Source organism: Onychostruthus taczanowskii, unplaced genomic scaffold, assembly GCF_017590055.1.
Source record: "Onychostruthus taczanowskii isolate IOZ18803 unplaced genomic scaffold, ASM1759005v1 scaffold72, whole genome shotgun sequence".
In the NCBI taxonomy this organism is placed as follows: Eukaryota; Metazoa; Chordata; class Aves; order Passeriformes; family Passeridae; genus Onychostruthus; species Onychostruthus taczanowskii.
The window spans coordinates 2,171,572-2,191,715 of NW_024505008.1; the positions used below are offsets into that span (position 1 = coordinate 2,171,572).

Below are 20,144 nucleotides of genomic sequence, written 5' to 3' on the forward strand. Positions count from 1 at the left end.
GGGGACTTAAAATGCCAGTTTATACTTTTCGAAATAGTGAAAGTGAGGCTGTATATTCTGTAATTTACATCATAAATGGTAGTGATGGGCAGCCACTTTATATGTAAGTAAGATGTCGAGAGTAGCTCAGAGATTACAGACTATGGGTCTTGTGCAAAGGTGGAGCAGAACAGGTGATAATTTAGCATCAGTCCCTCTTCCACCTGGCTGATGGCAGCAGTAGGGGTCATTCTCCACCTGATAACCCAGCAGTCCATCAGCAGGCCATCACGACTTAGCCACACATCTCATGGCTGTAACCCTCATTCCTGCAAGATGCCTAAAGGGGGAAAAGTACAAATCAACTCATTTGGATGTCTCATGTCAATTCCGTGCTTAGATTCCCACAGCTACTCATCTGTGAACTGACAGGTGCATTTGAATGGTCTGCTGCCTCTCTAAAGACACGGTGAATAGATTCCTGCTCAGTGCAGAACAGGTTGATTGGATGACCTTTAAAATCATCTATTTGATGTTTGACATTCTTGCTTAGCATATCTAATTGAGATTTAGTCATAGTAATTAATGTTTCTATGTGAATTTAGAGTGGAGTTATTCATTATATGCTTATATTTAAGCCCACATCCAACTGCATAAACTGAAGTGTCCTCTCAAATTATTTGAAGGTAGTTAAATAGCAGAAAAAAAGCTTAGTTCTCCCATATCATACTTCTTACTGAGGCTTCAGTGGAGTTCCTTACATTGAGCTACGTTAGTCTCACAGAAATCAGCATGAGGATCTGAACTCCTTTGGTTAATTCTCCTTTGGTTTGATTGAGCCTTTCCTTGATGATTAAAAATCTTACACATCTTAGTTGCATGTTTTTCTTGGTCTGTACTTACCTTGTTAGGCCATTCTTTACTAGATTAAATAAATATTCCCCCTTCAAAAATATAATTGTGTTATTTGCATGCTGCAGTCAAGTCATGTCTTTACCCTCTCAGATAAAACAGGTTCTTTAAGCCTGTTAAGAATCACCATAAATTGTGTTTACTCCACTTACTTCAGACAAGAAGCATCAAGAAAACAAGCAACAACTCAGTGTTCATGCTCCAATAACATACTCTGTAAAACTTCAGTACTGGACACATGCATGCATCGTTCCAGAAATAGCATCTTTGCTGTCATTAAGAAAAATGTCTTAACCCACTTTTTGCTACTCCATTGCTAAACTATCAAAGAATAATATGTAGCTTCACGGAGTATATTTTTGAAGCTGTAGGTGACTGTCTACCTTAGATCTTAAATACTTTTAACTATTACCGGTTTTCTATAGACTCACATTTTTAGCCTTGCACTCTTAATTCTATAGGCATAATCTTTTGCGTGATTTTATATAAAACTATCACAAACACTGCTTAAATAGGTTCACCTTCATAAATGATCCAGATCACTGTCTCTGTTGCTCTCTGTACTTTCCACCCCACTAACTTTTCTGTCATCAGATTTGAGAGAGTGCTATATAAGAACACTATTTCAACTTTCCTGAACTACAAGTAAACAGTGGAGCCTCTTAAGATTTGAGACTTAATAATTGCACATGCTAAATAATGTTTCATTGAACAAACTCTACGTTAAGGTGTCATAATGGATTCAAAGTACAAACTGATATTCCAGATCTTCTGCTAGCTTCCTTATGAGTGGTATGTTAAGTGCTTACAGATTCATACCATGTCTCTAATGGACCCAAAGACCTCACCACAGTTTTTAAGGAAGCAAAAACATTTTTATAGCATGGTTGTTTTCATGGTAGAACATGGAAAAATGTAGTTTCCTGGAGGTACATTGTATTTCCCTGATAATCCCCCCTTTTACTTGGAAAAACCTTTCTAACTTTGTAACATGTTTTTGTGCATTCATTTTAAAATCATATTTGCAGTTAAACAGCAGACTCTTCATAGGAGAAACAAAGAGGGAAAAGATGTTTCATTTACAGCTCAGATTTGAAAATAGAGTAAGCTCAGATAAGAAAGGTAACTGACAGGAATCATAGAAGATAATGATGGTAGGAGAGACAAGGGAGAATACAGAAAGTGTTATAACAATTACAAAGAATATTTTGTAGCTGTAGTACCAGAAAAAGTGGTGGATTCAGAGCAATTGTCAACCATTGTAAAATGAAACTCAGACCTTTAGTTTACTTATGATTGTATATTTTTTCCTTGTGACAATGCTCTAATCATACCTTTCTTTAGTTCCTTCTTTGAGTGTTTTCTCTGCAGACTTCCTGGATTTGTAAAGATACTGCAAATTCTGAAAGGTGTCATGAATAGATACCATTTCAGTGCAAAGATTGTGTTATGCACAGTACAAGCCAATAATCACAATGAATGTGATGTTCCTCTGTTTGCTGTTAGACAAATTGCATTTGATATGCATAAAAGGTGCATACACTGAGGTTGTATATTTTCTCTGTCTTAAAGGAATTACTCCTATAATATTAGTTCAAAACAGTGTTCTCATATTAGTTCCATATATTCAATTGCTTTATTTGCAGGTGGGAGTAGTTCCTTCATAGCACTGCTGAGATCAATGGAATCTATGTCTTTAATGCTAAAGTCAGGATTTAGATTAGCAGCAGCTCCCCAAGACCCTTAAAGCTCAAGAGACATCAGTCTGTGTCCAGTTCTCCATAAAAACAGTGTTTTCAAATACACTGGACTTCTCCAGAACCTTTCCCAATACCTGTATTTTCTGAGACAGCTAGAATCCTGACACTGTGCTGAGATTTCTGTAAGATCATCTGCTATTTTGACAACAATTTCACATTCATTGTCTATTTTACACACTCTTTCTTGCACAGCTGTGTCATAAATCTCTGGACTAGCCTTGCTCAGCATTGCAGAGGAACTTCAAAATTTCATCATCTGAGTCAAATTTCCTGAGATGATAACAAGAATAATTGTGTGATACTTCTATCTTATGCAAAACTTTTTGTTGTTTCTTTGTTGGGTTTTTGTTGATGTTCTTTCATCATGATGAGTAATTTTTCCTTTTCCTTCCCAGGCCTCCCTAGCTTCTCTGGGCTAGTTCTCTCATTTAGACCAGATCATCTCAACTGCAGATTATAACTATCCACCCTCGCTGGTGGTTTGGCCTTATCTTCCCAGGTTTCAGTTATGCTACATAGTGGGCCTTGCATTCATCAACCCTAGCACACTCAAATGGTGAAAAGCCTATTTATGCCTACAGCACTTGATTCCCTAGAGGCAAGCTAAAATAGCAGCTATTCATCTTAGTAGCTCTACTATTAATGAATTTTCACAGCATGCATTTCCAGTGTTAGATGAAACACTTTTATAAGGCTGTCTAAGGAGGGCATAAAGTAATTTCTGCACTTGTGTCTCAAGAGAGTGTTTTCATGATCCTAAAGTTTGTCCTTTGGCAAGTTAAAATCTCTGATATACCTGAACAAATAACGGATCAAGGCTACAATAACCTGATAGCTGTGGTTCTTAGGGAAAAGGTTGCTAGGTATGAAGTAGCATAGATGTTTATTCCTGTACTGAATGCACTGTGTAACAGTTTCAACCTGAGAAACACCCCATGCATTCTCCATTTGTAGTAGTGGAGTATGAGGTTCTCTTCATATTCTGACCCAAAAGTGCCCTGTATTTCCTACCTGCTTTTGTTCCTTGAGAGAGTAGGACATGTGTCTTTCCTTCAGCCTCCTGAACGTGTCTGTTGTCTCACATCCCTCCCTCTCACTGTCTCTCTGTCCCTCCTTCCCCTCCCCATAGGACATCCAGCCATTGAGACCAGATGTCAGCAGGGTATTGACTCATGGATCAGAGGCACCAGAGCACAATATAAAATAGAGACAAAAGGACTTCAGCATTGCAGGAGTCCTTAAAAGTTGCATACAAGCATTAAGTCCTTAAAAGTTGCATATATACATCTCTTCATCTTTTTCCTTGCAAGTCCTTTTATTCCTACAAGTTCATAACATTCTTAAACAAAAGTTCCTGGTCCATCCCATATCAGTTCCCTACCCATCCCCAGCATCCCAAAATAGTATATTCTTTTTAAGCACCACTCTTCCTTTTTCACAGTAAAATGAAAAAAGAGGGGAAAGAGAAGGAAGTGGATTTGTGTAAGCCCCAGGCTCCTCCCACTCATCAGTCAGTCTCTTGGAAGATTAGTGCTTAATTGAAGCCATCTGCTCAGGGCCTTCTTTCCATGCAGCTATTTCAGTTCTGTAACATATATTTACTCAAGGTCTAAAGAAAACCAGCTTCCTCTTCCAAGCTCCTTAACAAATGGTTTAGACATAATGGTCTTTTACTTGAAAGCAGCTTAAAAAGTAAATTGTGAAGAGTCTGTCTTTAGTAGTGTAGCAAGAATATTTAGAAACTTATGAAAACAGTTTTAAAGCAACGTTTGCCATCTCTCTCTTTAATTGTTTTCTTAGAAATAATGAAAATATCCAGTCTAGCTTGAGAGAGAGTGGGAGAAATTTGTTCTTACTAGAGAACTGCAACTGCATGAACTGATGCATAAACAAAAAAGGATCTTTGGACTTCCTGTAAAACTGGAGTATTTTTCTTTCTTTTTTGTGATTTAGAAGGGGTCAAATAAAAAAATGAGTCAAAGGCCATGTAAAATGGTAAAATGGAAAGCATTGTCTCTCTGAGGAGTCATTTGTCCTTCGTGAATATTGAATCCTCAGGCTTGGTGGTGCACCACTGAGGCTGTTCTTCCCACATACTCTCTCTAATTAGTAAAAGAAGTTCCATACTTTTTTTTTTGTGCACAGGACTTTGGACAAGAAAAAATGCATTTTCATGCTAAGTAGGCTATTTACATGGTGCTGATGGTATCAGTAGTAGCAGCAGCAGTAGCAGTAAGTAATTGGACAGTCATCTTAAGAGAATATGGCCACATACACACATGCATTTCAATGCATGCTTCTTTCCTTCTGGTGTTTTCTGGCAGTAATCACAGAAAATTGTTTATTTTTTTCTCTCTTTCTGCCCAAAATGTTCTGCATGCTGTTCTTATATTTCTCCCAGTGCTTATCAGGGAGAGTCCATACACTGACACATACCTTTCGGCATGTGACCTTTGACACATGAGCAGTGATGCAAGGACATACCAGGTGCACCAGGTCTAATATGCTATTTATTATTATCACTTTGTTGTTGTTGTTATAATATTGTAGTGAACCTTTCTCAGTGGTTTTAAAAAGTTTTTAAATTAAACTTTTCATATTTGCCTCTTAGTGGAGGTGGGAGTACATCGCAATAACCATAAGGAACCATAAGGCGTTTTTAGCTGCTTTTCTTTCTCAGGCTTGAAGGAGTCTCTCCTGTTGCCACCACATGGGAAAGAAACAGGACTAGAGACAGATGTCCTATTGGACACACAGGTTATGGCTCATGTCGGAGGAGGTGATGTTAGAGGCAGTTGCAGCTGGGATAGAAATTTTGCTATCTGAAGTCCTAGAAGCAGGGGAGCTTCCCACCCCTGAAAAGAGTACACTGTCATCAGCCTGTGTGAAATGGGCATAAAGGGCTTCCCTAAATTAGTTCCTCTTTAAGCCAGCACATAGTTTACAGAAAAAAAACCCATGAATCTTGATTTTAAAAAGTGCCAATGATGAAAAAGTGATGGACTTGTCTTGAACACAAATTTAACATGTTATGAATGATTCTATTTTTGTTAAGGATAGCAGTTTGATCAGCGCCAAAAAGAAACCATTTATGAACTCCTTATTTTTCACTGTGAAAACCCATATATGTAGGTTTGTAAGTTACTCTTTTCTCTCTATAGTCATCAGATGCTCTTATGAAGTAAGAAGCCCTTTCATATTGATTTTCTGTTCATTTTCATTGCTTAAAGAGGCAAAAAATAATGCATGTCTGTGATTGTTTTATTGGCCTCTAAATGTATTCTTTGTTAATGAATCAGTGAAGCTTAAAAACCAAATTCATCTCTAAAGTAAATTAACTAAACCCTCTGAAGCTGCACAAGCAATAAATTGGAATTAAATATTTAATATAATGCGGTCTTGAAATATTTCTCTTGATGTAGGTACAGATTAAAAAAGTAACAATTCAGCAAAGTGTGACTCCAGAAGTCGGATGATACTTCATGCAAAAGAATCTTTTATTTGAGATTAATCAGTCTCTATATTATCTGCCTACTCCTGCTAGATCATGTATTGATCATATAGATCATAAACATATAGTGTGCAGCAACAATCAGAAATTACTTAAAGACATAACTCAGAAGGAAATAGTTTTTGTATACAGTTATTAAATGCTGTTTGTTATGGACTATCAGATTATACCTGAAAAAAATGAAAAAGATCTACAAGTATTTCTCCTTCTAAAAATTCTTCATTGATCATTTTTTTTTGTGATAAAATAATTTTTAAAAGTCAGAAATACTTTTAAAAAGAAGCCTTATTTCGATAGTCTGTTTAGAAAATGTAGCTTTCAAGTGCTTACTCTTGGCTTCTTGGAGAAGCCAAAAAGTCATTTCAGTAGATCACATTGTCTTATGCCCATTTTAATAAGGACCCTAGCTTCCCAACTGTCTTGATTACTACCTTGCTTGCTTCTTTCATTCGCCTTTAAAATTGAATCACCTGAAAAGCATAATAAAATATATATTATTTCCTTTTTTTTTTTTTTTGGCAGGAAGAGAGAGAATAATTGGCAAGTTTTAACTTAAAGCACTGCACAAACCTGTACCTCAGAAAGCTGAATGTAGCATTAGGATGTCCCCTCTATTAAAAAGCATGAATCTTTGCTGCCTGTGCATTTGCCTGGACCAAGCTAGGAGTGCCAAATGCCCCAAATTACATTCCCTTCACAGAAGAGGGAGATAGTAATTCCTTTAACTGCACAGAATGTCAGAATCAGCCCTGTGTGTCCCCTTTCTCTCTGCTTGTGTTGCTCAAGGTCAAGCCATAGGTCCTTGACTGTCCTTCCTCTGCAAGCGATCTTGTGCAGCTTCTGTCTTCTCCATGCTTGCAGGTTAGTAGCTAACAAAACCCTCTGATGCAGAGAACATGACTGTAGTGTTTTTGTTTCTGTCTGTGTCAAAGGCCATTTCACTTTGACTCTAAGGAAACCAGACTTTGTTGTTGTTGCTGCTGTTGTTCTTCTCAATACCCAGAATCTACCTTTTCTAATCCCTAAATTGGATCTAGTATTTCAGAGCTTTCCCATGATCGGAAGTATAGGTACTCTAACACTAAGTGAGATCCTGAACTTGTCAAACTTACTATTAGTCATTCTGATTATCATGTTGTGTTTCTTTATATCCCCATAGATAAGGACTGGATCTTGCCAAAGAATTCCTTGTAACTCAAAAACTGCAAGAAACTAGTGCAGTGAAGTCATGAAGACTTACAGAGGGCACAGTATGCCATTTCTGAGAAACTGCATGTCACAGAATTAGAAACTTCTTTTTCTGCTCTGGTTTTGTAGACTAACAGGCATTGTTAAGCAAGACAGAACAGAATTTTACAGTTATTATTCTTGTAATTTTATTTTCATCTCTGTAATTCCAAAATATTTTAATCATTGATATGTTCTTGATTCTTCAGTTTAGCTGTTCAGTTTTGTTCCTGATTCCTAACTGGATATATCAAGACTCCAACTACAAAAATTAGATCAGCAGACACATTAAGATAATGACAATGACCATAAGGTAGTTTTTACAGACATTTCAGAAAATAAGTGTGTCTTGGTTTGAAAAGACAGGTATCTGCTAGGAAGGCAGCAGCTTCCCCTGAAACAGAAAATGTAAACCCCCTCCCTCCGAATTGTTGTAATTTTGAAATTAACTGGGCTCTCAGGCAAAGGTATGGGAGAAGGAATAACAGTTCTTTATTAGGAAATAAAATAAAATTAAAATAAACAATGCACTAATACAAAACAACACTGACAGAGTCAGAATACAATCTGACACCTGGTGGGTCAGGGTGTTGGTAGCAGTCTGATTGACTGGCGACTGCAGTCCTCTTGGATTGACAGACATGGTTCTGTTGAAGCAGTGAACCTGTAGAAGGGTCTAGTCTTCCTCTGAAGATACAGTGGAGAAGACAGCTGCTCCTCTGGAAATCCAGTGGAAGAGGCTGACTGTGGTCTTCCAGATCTCTGATTATATCCGGGTAGGAATGCGTGGCTCCTCCTTCTGGGTGGAGCTTCTCCCAATGGGATAATGTAATTTTATCAGTCATGCAGTGACACTCAATGGCTCATTAGCAGAAGATATCTCCCCTGAGGGAGGATGGCTTGTGGAAGAGATAAAGAAGACTGCCCAATTAACATAACTGCCCCATCAGATAGGAGTAGCATACACCCCCCCCCCATTTCCAACCTAAGACAAAGCATGAGAATCCATGCCCATGTCTGATACTGACTGCAACATGCAAACTTCAGAAAATCCTTTTAAAGTTATGTCTGTTTGTTAATTGTGAAAAGGCAGGCTTCCAAAATGTCTGTCCAAAGGTATCAAAGATATATCTAGAACAAGATATATTTTGTCTTTTTATGCTCATGAGTGTTGAATTTCAAGTATAGGAAAAGCTCAATATTTTAAATTTTTCATACAATAGCCCTTCTTCTTCTATGTGCACTAAAGAGGTTTTTCCATCTTGTACATGGTTCTTATCACTGACATCACATTTTCAAATTAAACATTCCAAAGAACACCATCATGGTTTGAATGCCCTTTTAAAATCTTAATAAAATCTTTAAAATCTTAGTAAAATTACTCTAAATAACTGGGCAAGAGTTTATTTATTCCTTTTGGTGTTTTTCTCAGGGGTATTGATGAAAGCAATGCATGTTGAAGTTGTGCTGATTTAATGCAGTTGTCTTGTCATAGTACAAATGCAGGAAATTTCTGAATTACCTTAATTGTTTTGAGAGGCAGAAGATACAGCAGAATTGAACAAACAGTTCAAAGACTGACAGATCTAATAAAAGCTTCCAACTACTGTATTTGTACATGATCATGGCAAAAGTTGTTTTTATCCTAACAAATAAAATTCTAATACAAATAAAATTTCTAACAAGAAAGAATATGGAAAATACATTGAAAATAAACCATAAAATTCAGTATTTGCTCATTGATACAAAATTCAGTCACTCTGGATAATGTAGCATTTATTATCATGACAGATGTTTAATGGTTCTTTATTTGGGTAACACTGCAAATTGAAAAAGTGCTTCCAAATTAATTAAAACCAGCCCTCTGCTAACAACCTGACAATGTAATTTGGGTTGGTGGTAGAGAAGAAGCAGGTGCTTAAAGAAAAATTATAGAATGGAACCCAGGAAATTCCCTTGCAGGAAGTGTTTTTTGAAGGAAAGAGGAATTTTAACCCAATCCAGCAGCTAAGCACCACATAACTGCTTATTCACTCCACCAGCAGTGGGATCAGGGAGAGAATCAGAAAGTTAAAAGCAAGAAAACATATGCATTGAGATAAAAGGAGTTTATTAGGGAAAGCTAAAGCTGCACGCACTAGCAAGACAAAACAAGGAATTTGTTCTCTGTTTCCCAGGTTTTCAACCATCTCCATTGTGTAAAAATGACTTGGGAAGGCAAATGCCATCACCTGGAACATTTTCCCCTTCCTTTTCCCCCAGCTCTTAAGTAGTGACTGTGTCCTATGATGTAGTCAGCTGTGGTCACCTGTGTCCCAGGGAAAAAAAGGCTTTGTCTCTGGTAACCACTTCTAAGTAATAACGAAAATATCCCTGTTTTATCTAAACTCAGTTCATCACAAATCCTAAACAGTGCCATACCAGCCAATGTGAAGAGAACTAACTCTATCTCAGCCAAAACCAGTCCAAGGGGACAGAAAAGAGTGCAAATTAAGCCAAGTAATACCTGGCATATTAGATGCTGTTGTATGTGGAGAGGCATATCTATACCATATACCATAAAAGATAGTACTTGAGTAATTCCACTCTAAGATTCAAAGTGTTCTTGATTAAAGACAAATCAGACTGCTTCAAGAGGAAAATGCCCATTCTGATTTATCTGGAGAAATACAGACACAAATATGAGGGAAAGTCTAATTTGTGATTAAAATACAGAAATCTTGGATCAGATATTGAATTATACAAAACTGGTGTTTCAGTGGACAGTACTGGAAGAGAAAAAATAAGGCTATAAACAGGGGAGAGGTTAAAAAATGCATAAATAAATAACTGAATAGAAGAAAAAACAGTAGGGAGTAGAGGTGAAAAAACCTAGATGCTCTTCTAAATGGGACATGAGAAGTTGTTTTTTATTGTAATGATAATAACTGAACTCTTCATCTGCTTTGAACTGCTCCCATTTGGATACTTCTTTGTTGCCTTTACATTTTGTATCCTATGTTAACATACCCTGTGTACTAAAGTTAGAAGTGGGCTCACAGTTACAACTGCTTTACCCTTCCTTAATCAATTCGACCTCATGTGTCTCTTGAGAGAATCATCAGAGCACACAGTAAGGTAAGACATGTGTTTCATGGTTGTCTCCATGCACGTAGCAAAAGCCCCTTCAGTCACTACCACAAAAGAAAATATTCAAGTAAGTGAGGGCAATGGACTCATTAAGGGAAGTATTGGTGACCTTCTGGCAGAGATCCAAAGAGCTTGCAAAGGAATGGGGATTAAAATACCCATATGCTTTTTCAGCCTGTGTGATTTGTGCCTGTCATGAAAGCAAAATAACAAGCTCATCCCCTAGGAAGAGAGGACAAGACATTAAGCAAAGCAGCTGAGGGTCATTTGGCATTCCAGAAATGGGGATAAAGGCACAGCGTAATGGTCCAGTAAATCTGACTGGAGGCCAGAGCCAGGAATCCTGAATGCCTGTTGTAGCTTACCCTGTGGCTAAAGGCTGGTGGTTCCATCTTCCCGTCTCTTTGTCTTCACATCAGAAAATGTGGAGGATGGTATTAAAAACTTTAGCAGGTAATTTCTGATACTTAATTTAATAATATTTTGAAAAAGACAAATGTAGCTGGAAACATTCAATTTGTTTAACCATCTTATTTGTACATTAGAAATCCTCATGTGTACAACTGTTACATTCAGACAGCAAGTTTACACTGTAATTAATGTCATAAAGCCAGCAGCATGAGCATTTCCAAGCAATACAGAGAACAAAAGCTACACATTCCTTGGAACTGGTCCCTGAAGTCCTTTGTGTGGGGATGGATAGACAGAGAGAGACAGATATTTGTGGGCACAATGGAAAAACCCTGAGAGAGACTTTATATTATGTATAATAATATAACCTTGCTCTAGTAATAACAAATGACCACTTTTGAATCCTCTGATTTGGGTGGTAAAGTGGAGAACAAGGAGGAGGAGGAGGAAAATTATTATTTAATAGGAATCAGTTTGCACATAGGTTTGCTAATGGAAATTGAGAAAGTTTGCTGGCTGGAGAAGACTAAGTCAAGGTGGACTACACCCCTCCAAATCTATTTACTTCTTAGAAGTAGTAGAGTGACAAGACGTGAGGCTGAAGTGGGGACATGAAGTGGAGAGACAGGGATTGAGACAGAGCATGGTCTACAGCCCCTGTTGTTATGATACAAATTTCTTCTTTAATTTCTTTTTTCTTCCTCCCACCCTTTACTTTTATTCTTCCTTTACCCCCTCTTTTTTCTGTTTTTGCCTGTTACTCTGTGTGAGCCTGGCGGAGCTGCAGGAAAGCAGTACTGATGAGAGAGGCTTATTAAACTAATTTCACAGGGGAGGGCTGTGCGTGTGGATTAGAGATCGGCTAATGGGGCATTACAAATACCTGAGGGTCATGTCTCATTGCCATGGCAAGCCAGATTTCTTCACACAAAATGGGTGCATTTGTGTCTTGGGAGAGGCTTTCAGCTTTAATGTACACTAAACTTTCTTCCTCCGTGATACTGGACTTGGTTGCTCTGAAAGCTGTACCCCAGGCTGCTGCCAATCAGCACTATCTACAATTAATCCAACCCCCTAAGATGCAAGTTTTTCAGGGTGGTGTTTTCATTACAGGTTCTTAACTGCAGCTCATCTCCTGCTGATACTGCACAAAACCTGCCAAAAGCCTTCTTTTGTAGATAGAAATGAATCTTGATTGGTTTCCAAACATTCTGTCAAGAAATTGTACACAGCATATAAGCTCTAAAAAGCAAGGTGTTTTTTTTCCATTACCATTTCAGTACAGGCATTTGTCTACTTTTATCCACATATGGTTTGGTTTTTTGAAAAAAAATTCAAATATTTCAAATTCAGTACAGCTGAATGCTTCCTTTTGTGTTGCTTAGCGTGAAGAGTAATTAGAATGAGAAATAAGTGGGACTAGCAGTTTTTATACAATTTGCATTTTTTAAAATTGTTTTCTGTCTAAATAAAGGTGTTGATGTTGTATAGTTCCTATTCAAATCAATTATGTTCATGTGCTATTTTAAATAGTAATGTTAATGTAAGTAGGATAGTATCTCAATCCCTAACTGCTCAGTAATCTCCAATATACAACATCTTTATCTCCTCTTCTTTTCCCAGCACTGCAGTGACAACACCCACCATTGCCAATCAGATATGAATATAGTAGGTGCTTGGAAGAGAGGTTACACTGGAAAGAATGTTGTGGTCACCATCTTGGATGACGGCATTGAAAGAAACCACCCAGACTTGATGCAGAATTATGTGAGTGTCCACAGGAGCCCAGATTTCCTGCTTTGTTACTACTCAAAAATAATTTGCTGCTTCTGGAAAGATGGAGAAAGAGAGGAGGGAAGGGAGAAAAATCATACAAGTGTTTTCGCAAATGTTAACACCAATGAGAGGAAGGAAAACAGGTTTTGATAATATGTATTGTTTTAGTTAAGACTGTGTTTCATCTGAATATATTTAATATGTGGATGCTTCTTGTAGCTGTGTCCTGAATTTCTGAAGAACTGGAACCAATTACTGGATATTTTTTGTGTCTTCTGCATTTTTTTTTTACTTAATATCTTCACACTTGCAGAAATTAGAAATGGAATACACTGCTTTTCAGTTAACACATGCAGTTGAATTCCATATTTGGCCAATACATTTAGTCAGTGAGACAGAAGCTTTTCTCAAAGACAGTAATTTTACAGTAATCCTTCCATGCATTAATTTTTAAAGCTGTTTATCATACTGCTAGAAACAATATGAAAGGAAAAGTATATGACCTTTCATGATTCACTCAGTTAAGAACTGAGCGTAGAATATTCTGTTGCAGAATATTCTTTCTAATAAATTTCTTTTAACTCTACTGAGTCCCCTCACAATTTGTGATAGAGCTGCATCCATTGTTTTCTATGCTCTGTGTCTCACATTGCTGAAGGAGGTTTCTGTTTGCCTGTGGTTCACCATATTTAGATGATTGATTTAATCTGTCTCGGAAGCTGATAACATAAGGACAATCTTCTTCTCTGGTGTTGGTGTCAGAGTTTGAAGCTGTTCAGAGCATCAGGCCCACATTTTGCTGTAGTGATTTGTTCTGTCTTTTGGAAGTAGGCATTATTTGAAGGCATGTAACTGTAAGGACCTTATTCTTTGTCTGAAATAAAGTGTGCACGGTGTACTTTTACACAGAGTAATAACAGAAGCAAATATATTTGGATTGAGCTGGACTGGTGAAGATGATCAGTGCAAGGCATGCACATACCTTCATTCCCATTACAAATGTAGATCTTGTTAAAGAGACCTAAACAAAGGCTTCTTGCCAGCAGGCTTACTTCTTGATAGAGCATTAAGAGATTGTGACAAAAACATCTTTAACAACCCATTAAAAACTACAGTGATGTCCACATTTAAAGCCACTTATTTTAAATTAATCATATTTACATATGTACCCTTCCCTATGGTACATGTGGAACTCAGCTTGGAGGATGTGAAAACAAGTGGGGGGGACAATTGCCCAGTTTGTCAATGTATGTTTGATCCTATCACATGACACATCCTTCATTTTAGTATCTTAAATTATTTAAATAAAGCAGATAAAATTTTATCTCCTCAGTGAATTACCCATATTGTATCATGTCACCTCATTCCAGTACTGCCCTACCACTGAATTGAAAGCAACTATTTATATCCTTACCACTCCTCTCTCCCTTTCCTGATGCCAGCAGGGAATTCCCCAATACAAGCAATACACATTGCTTGTTTGATGACAAATGCATTCTGTATTCTCAGATGGTAGGTGATGGGGCTGCAAATAGGAGTATTTGAGGTGGATGTGTAACTGGTTTTGAATAAACAAGAGTTTAAAAATTGCTGCTTGCCATGTCAACACACCACATGCTACTGCATCAATTAATGAGAGCCATGCAAACCAGCAGCTGTTCACTCTATGAACTCTTTTCAGCTGTAAGAACCATGCTAAATATGGAACAAAAAGACAGATGTCTTGCAGATATTTGAAACAGTTATACTCCCAAAGAAATGGGGAAGCAGTTTGTGTTGCTTTCCAAGATGTAATTTTATAACAATATTCTTAAGAAAATGATATTATTCTTATTTCTTGAAACAGTGGTTGAAATTTCAGTTATAGTCATGAAGATAATTTTTTGGATCTTAAAACATTCAGTAGAATCTCAGTTTTGAGAATGAATTGTCTTAACTTCCAAAAAGGTCATAGAAGAGAAGTAGTCTTCTGTTTCATCCCTAGTGCTGGACCTACACTTTTTCAGAGCATTTTTTATCCTTATCTGTTTTCCAAAATTAAAATAAAATATATAATTCCTGTATATAATGCTTTCCTAAAAGACAGTCACCATAAAACCACTGGAATATTAAGTTAGTCTATTTACTCTTTTGTAGGAACATGCAAATGAATGTATAAGTCACAGGAATAGATGGCTAATTATTTAACACCTGGTTTTCTTTCTTCTGTTGGCTACAGGATTCGCAGGCCAGTTTTGATGTAAATGGAAATGATTTTGACCCTATGCCTCGATATGATGCCAGCAACGAGAACAAGTAAGGCACTATGACACCCTTTACATTTTCAGTCTGAGCCATCAGATAGAAAGTACCAATCAGTCTATGAAACTCTACAAAACTTTATTCCTCATAAAACAGAATGATCTGCATTAAAATCTTCGTGAAATACATGTATTTGTCTTTTCCATGCACACATATGACTCTTTGAAATAATTTGAAACTATCTGAAAGCACATAAAAATTATGTGAGAGTTCTGGGCATGTGAAATGAACCATTTTCAATCCGTTTGGGAGGCAGAATATATGGGATGACTTGCTTTTCTTATATAAAATTTAATTGAATTATTAGGGTGTTATTATGTGTTATAACTGTCCAAGTTTCTGAGTCTCTTGAACTTTGTAGAATTTTTTTATTGAAGTAGGCAAATTAGTGGAGGTTGTTGCTTTTTTTTTCCCCTGCAGTGATGTGATGGAGATAAAGTGATGGAGATTTTTCATTTTGAGTTAGATAAAAACACAGAAGTAAGAATTCTGGCAGGTTATATCTGTGTCAGATGACTAGTTGGAGATATCTCGATTAATGACGTATTTCCCCTTCAGAGTTCTGCTTTCTGATATTTCTCATTCCAGCTTGCTCTTTGGATGTGCTCTAGTTAAGGCTTGGAGAAAATCAGGGAGGACATTTCACCTCAGGAAGTGGGTCACTTTTCTGCTCAATGGCTATTTGAGGGCAATTATTTGTTGGTAACATTTTTTTAGCTAGGTGTTTGGCAGAAAGAAACACCTTTCTGTGTAATTGCATCTTTTGAAGGAAGGAGGATCCTCTTGTTGTCAATATGTTAACTATACATTTTGTTTACTTGAGGTTTGGGTTCTTGGTTTTTTTTTTTTTTGTTTTTTTTTTTTTAATTGTGAAAAGCATTTAATGCTTCCTTCTCACAGAAAAGAAACTACAGAGGTTGAAACCTTGTCCTTTACACAACTGAAATGCTTTGGGGGTTGTGTTGTTTCTTTCCTACAAACAAATTTTGTCCAGAAAAATGCAGGAGGTGAAAGCTGGGAGTCAACTACAAAACTTAACATTGATTTAACTGCAGAAACAAGTTGGAGCAAGTTAGGCTCACATGTAGATGGGAGAATCCTCTCCTGGTCAAAACCTCCTTCATAAAGGCAGGAAAAGCTGTTACTTCATGATAGGATGGGCTGAAGAACAGGGCCTAGTTACTTGTCATCTGCAAATACTCCTCAGCTGAGATGCTCTGTCTGCATCACAGCATATGCCTCTCTTCTGCTGTCCAGCACATGCCTATCCCTACAGATACTTCAGGGATACATCTTGGCTCATCTGTGAGAAGATGTTCCTCTTCTTGGACTTGGGGTATAACAAGGGTATAGTTAGGGACTTTGAAATTTCAGTGCACTTTCAAGGACTTCTGGGTGCAGGAAGAAACCACATACCTTCACCTGTGAAGCTGAATCTTTTTCTTTGGCTGAATACTGAAGTTAATTTCTTACGAAGCACGTCCAGAAAAGGGAGTCCACTTTCTGTTGTATTAGTAGTTAAAGTTTTATACAGGATATAAATATGGACTGCTTCTTTTATGTCCTTAGAGACTAAGGGATTTTAGTTTTCATACCCTGCCTCCCCCTTAAGTACTTCCACTGCCCAGCCTCCAAGATTCTGCAGTGAAATGTGACGATAGGAGAGCAGAAGCTGTGCTGTACTGAGCTTTGTCAGTGTTATCAGGAGGTACAGTGTCAGTGTAGAGTCAGCTTTTGGACAGCAAGGATACATGAAGCATGATTTCAGTGTAAGATTACTTGGCAGCCTAACCTCTACTAAGAAATTAGAGGCTCAGTGTTCCTAATTAGCAGACACAAAAAGCGTGATAATAGCAGCTAACCACCTTCAGTTTTTGCTGCTCTTGCCCTTTTTTCCTAGTTGCCCCTAGACTAAACAAGAGTTAAAACACTGCATGGTACTGAAAAGCACTACTAACAGCCTGCCCATATTTTTTTGTATCTAAAATACCTTCAGAAACTGGGGCAGGAATTCATTCTGTCAAGCATACCATGGCCATTTGGCACTAGTTACTCAAGCTGTGTCAGAAGCTAAGCACAGGCAGGGGACCTTCTGAAAGCCATGCATTACAAAGACTTCATAATGCATAGATCAGTTTGGTTGATTCCTGCTTCATGTGGTAGCAGCTGGACAGACAAAATTGCTTTATAGTGATTTGTGTTTTTCAGTGAAGGCGGGATGTACAAATGCACTGTAATTTTCATGATGATCTAGTTTATTCTGCCTCATTTTATAATCCAGCTTTAAGGGATGGAATGATAAAGAGCAAAAGGAATTGCTACAAAAATAAACAGGTGTCTGGGCAGCTCTGCATGCAGCTGTGAAACATCAGAGTATTGGATCTGTGTGCTAGCTTTTCACTTTTGATTAGAGTGAAGACTTTCTGTTGCTGAGACTTATTGGTGAGTGGAAAGGGGCAAGAAAAAATTAACTGTAGATTACTTTAGTGTGAGCACCAGAGTGGCACTTTCCAAAATTACATTTTGGAAGTTCTACATTAAATCTTCTATTAGGAGAACAGGAAGGTAGGAAGAAACATTAGACTAGTCTTTCAAGGCTTGTAGTCAAAATGGGTGGGATGATAGTTTCTTTAACTACTATGGTATGTAGGCATACTGCCAAAAGTTTCCTTTGGTTTCTACAAATTGCCGGCAAATCGCAAAGCTTCTAAATGGTACAGACTTACACTACAGTTTCCTTTTGCTCAGAGGCAGTCAGCTGTGGATGAAGTAATTTGTGCTATGCAAGGCATCTTGTTTTGGTTTACTGCTTTATTCTTTTTCTGTTATTCCACTGCTATTTGTTAACATCTATGTTTATAAAATTAGTCATTATCAGTCTTACGTCTGTAACAGAATGCAAATGGGATCACTGAAATGGTACTGTGCTTATTGTATATCCTCAGGAATAAAACAGAAATGTTCATAGTATTTTTGATTTTGACCAAACAAAAATTACTTCTTTTGTTTCATAAGAAATTTCTTAGGGATCATATTTCAAAGCTTAGGTTTTACTATGGGTACTTTTATAAAACAGAGGGACTTCTAAAAACACTCCTTTAAGTAACACCAGTTGACTTTATTGCAGTTCTTATTAAACTTACATAAGAAAAAGTAAAAGTGAGCTGTTATTTCTGTTTTGGAGATACTGAGTCACTCTTTGGATGCCTCTTCAAAATTTTTCGATGATGCATCCCTCTACATAAATAATTTATTTCAATAACCTCCTAAATTGCTTTTTAATGAGTGTAGGATTTTTGAGAGACAACAATTCTTGCCATTCAAAAGTTATTAAAAACAGAATCTCTTATGTCTAAACTTTGCAATATGGGGAGAACTTCACAGCATTTCTCACAAAAAAAAAAATTAGTGAGTTGGTGAGTTTCAGTCCTGTTTGATCCAACACACTGGCATTGTTTTGCCATGGCATCCATTATGATTCATTATTACTTCCCTTTGCCAATCACGTTAACACAGATGCCCAATAAAACGCCAAAGTATTAATTTTCTTCACAGAACGACAAACTGCTAGTTTATACTCTCTGCTTATGGTGAAGGCCTGTAGTACATCCAGAGTAATTTAATCATATTGGATACAAGATATTTGACAGGCAGATCAGCTTCTGTTTCCATCTGTAGAGTCAACAGAAAAAAATTGAAAGGCTTTATTGCCTGTTGTGACACTCTGCAGTGCAGATATCTGAAGAACTGAGCACAGCAATCACTGAGAGCCTAAGGTCTCTCACTGGTGACTTGAAAGATCATTTCAAAAGGTTCCCATAGCAGCAGTGTGACAGAAAGGAATGCTGACAACTGGAAGTATCTTTCTATGCAGTTTGAGTGCTGGTATGCACATGTTGCTATTGATTTTAAATTTGCTGTATTATGTGCTGCAGACAAAGCAGAAGGGAAGATAAACTGTACAAAGAAGCACTGCTGCATCTTGTGCTTTCAGTTGGAGTAAAGTATTAGCTCTTAGGTAAAGGCTTTTTTTTTTCAGAGTCTCATTTGTGTTTGGTATTCTTCTGTACCCTGGCTTTTCAACATGATGTTCTCCTGCCTCTGGAGGCTGAAGAACCAAAAGCATCAAGTGGTGTTGTCAACTGGCTGAGTGTGGTCTGTTTAATGCCAGAAAAATGTCTCTGATAGCAGAGAAATACTCCTTTAGGGGGAGGTAATTTAGGCTAGAGAATTCACTTAATGAGTATATGTGTTTCAGATCAACAGAATTAAATGCTTACACCGAGTGTGGTATTGTTGATTCCAGGTACCAATGACTAAATGTCAGGTGTCTAGTGTATCTAGTGTCACTGCAAATTTCACGGACTTCACTTAGGATTCTTCGGAAACTGCAGATTTTGGATTGTTTTCTCTAACTGGTGACATGTTCATTTGTGAAAACCAGGATCTGAACCAAGCTGTCAGAAGTCATTGGTATAGAAGCTGCAGTCAGTGACTGCAATCCTGGTTTACTGTGTTTTGGTTGTATTCTGATTCTAAACCTCATTGCTGTTATGGCCACATCCTACTGTGCTGCAGTTTTAGCAGATGTTAGTAATGAAGTTCAGGCTGTTTCAGCTTACAGACTGAGATGCCACTTTTCACAAGGAACATTGTTAGTGATTTATCAGCTAATCTCCAAGTTACAATCTAGTGACCTGTCATGGTTTAGAAATGTTATTCCACAGTTTACTGTTCCCACTAAATACTAATGACCCTGTGTTGCTCCTTTCACTTCTTCCCACTCCCTTACAGTGTGGCTGGAGAGGAGAATTGGAGACACAGAAAGTTAAGATAGTTGGCTGAGATAAGAACAGTTTACTGGGAACAGCAAAGAAATAAGAAGGCCAATAAAAGAGTGTGCAAGATAGGTGAACAATCCACGTGTGATTGCTCACCACAGAACCCAACACCAGACCTCACAGTCTTACAAACCAGCAGTCTCACAAACAGCACACCTATGAACAACACTCCTCTCTCCTTCATGGCTCAGGTGGTATCAAATAACTGGTGGCCTCATCCCTCTCCTGGCCAAAAACAATTCATGACCCAACCAAGTGCAATGGGTCATGATGGTACATGGAGAATATCTTACTGCA

At 37.5% G+C, this 20,144-nt stretch overlaps 1 protein-coding gene across 4 annotated transcripts in view; it reads left to right on the forward strand.

Annotated features, from left to right (window-relative positions):
* Window positions 1-20,144, forward strand: part of PCSK5 (proprotein convertase subtilisin/kexin type 5) — a 220,101-nt gene that overhangs the window by 58,145 nt on the left and 141,812 nt on the right. For all 4 annotated transcript variants that reach the window (XM_041422187.1, XM_041422186.1, XM_041422188.1 and 1 more), the window contains exons 4-5: window positions 12,553-12,696; window positions 14,924-15,000. In XM_041422187.1, the coding sequence (XP_041278121.1) occupies window positions 12,553-12,696; window positions 14,924-15,000 (221 nt within the window). The remainder of the gene's footprint in view (window positions 1-12,552; window positions 12,697-14,923; window positions 15,001-20,144) is intronic.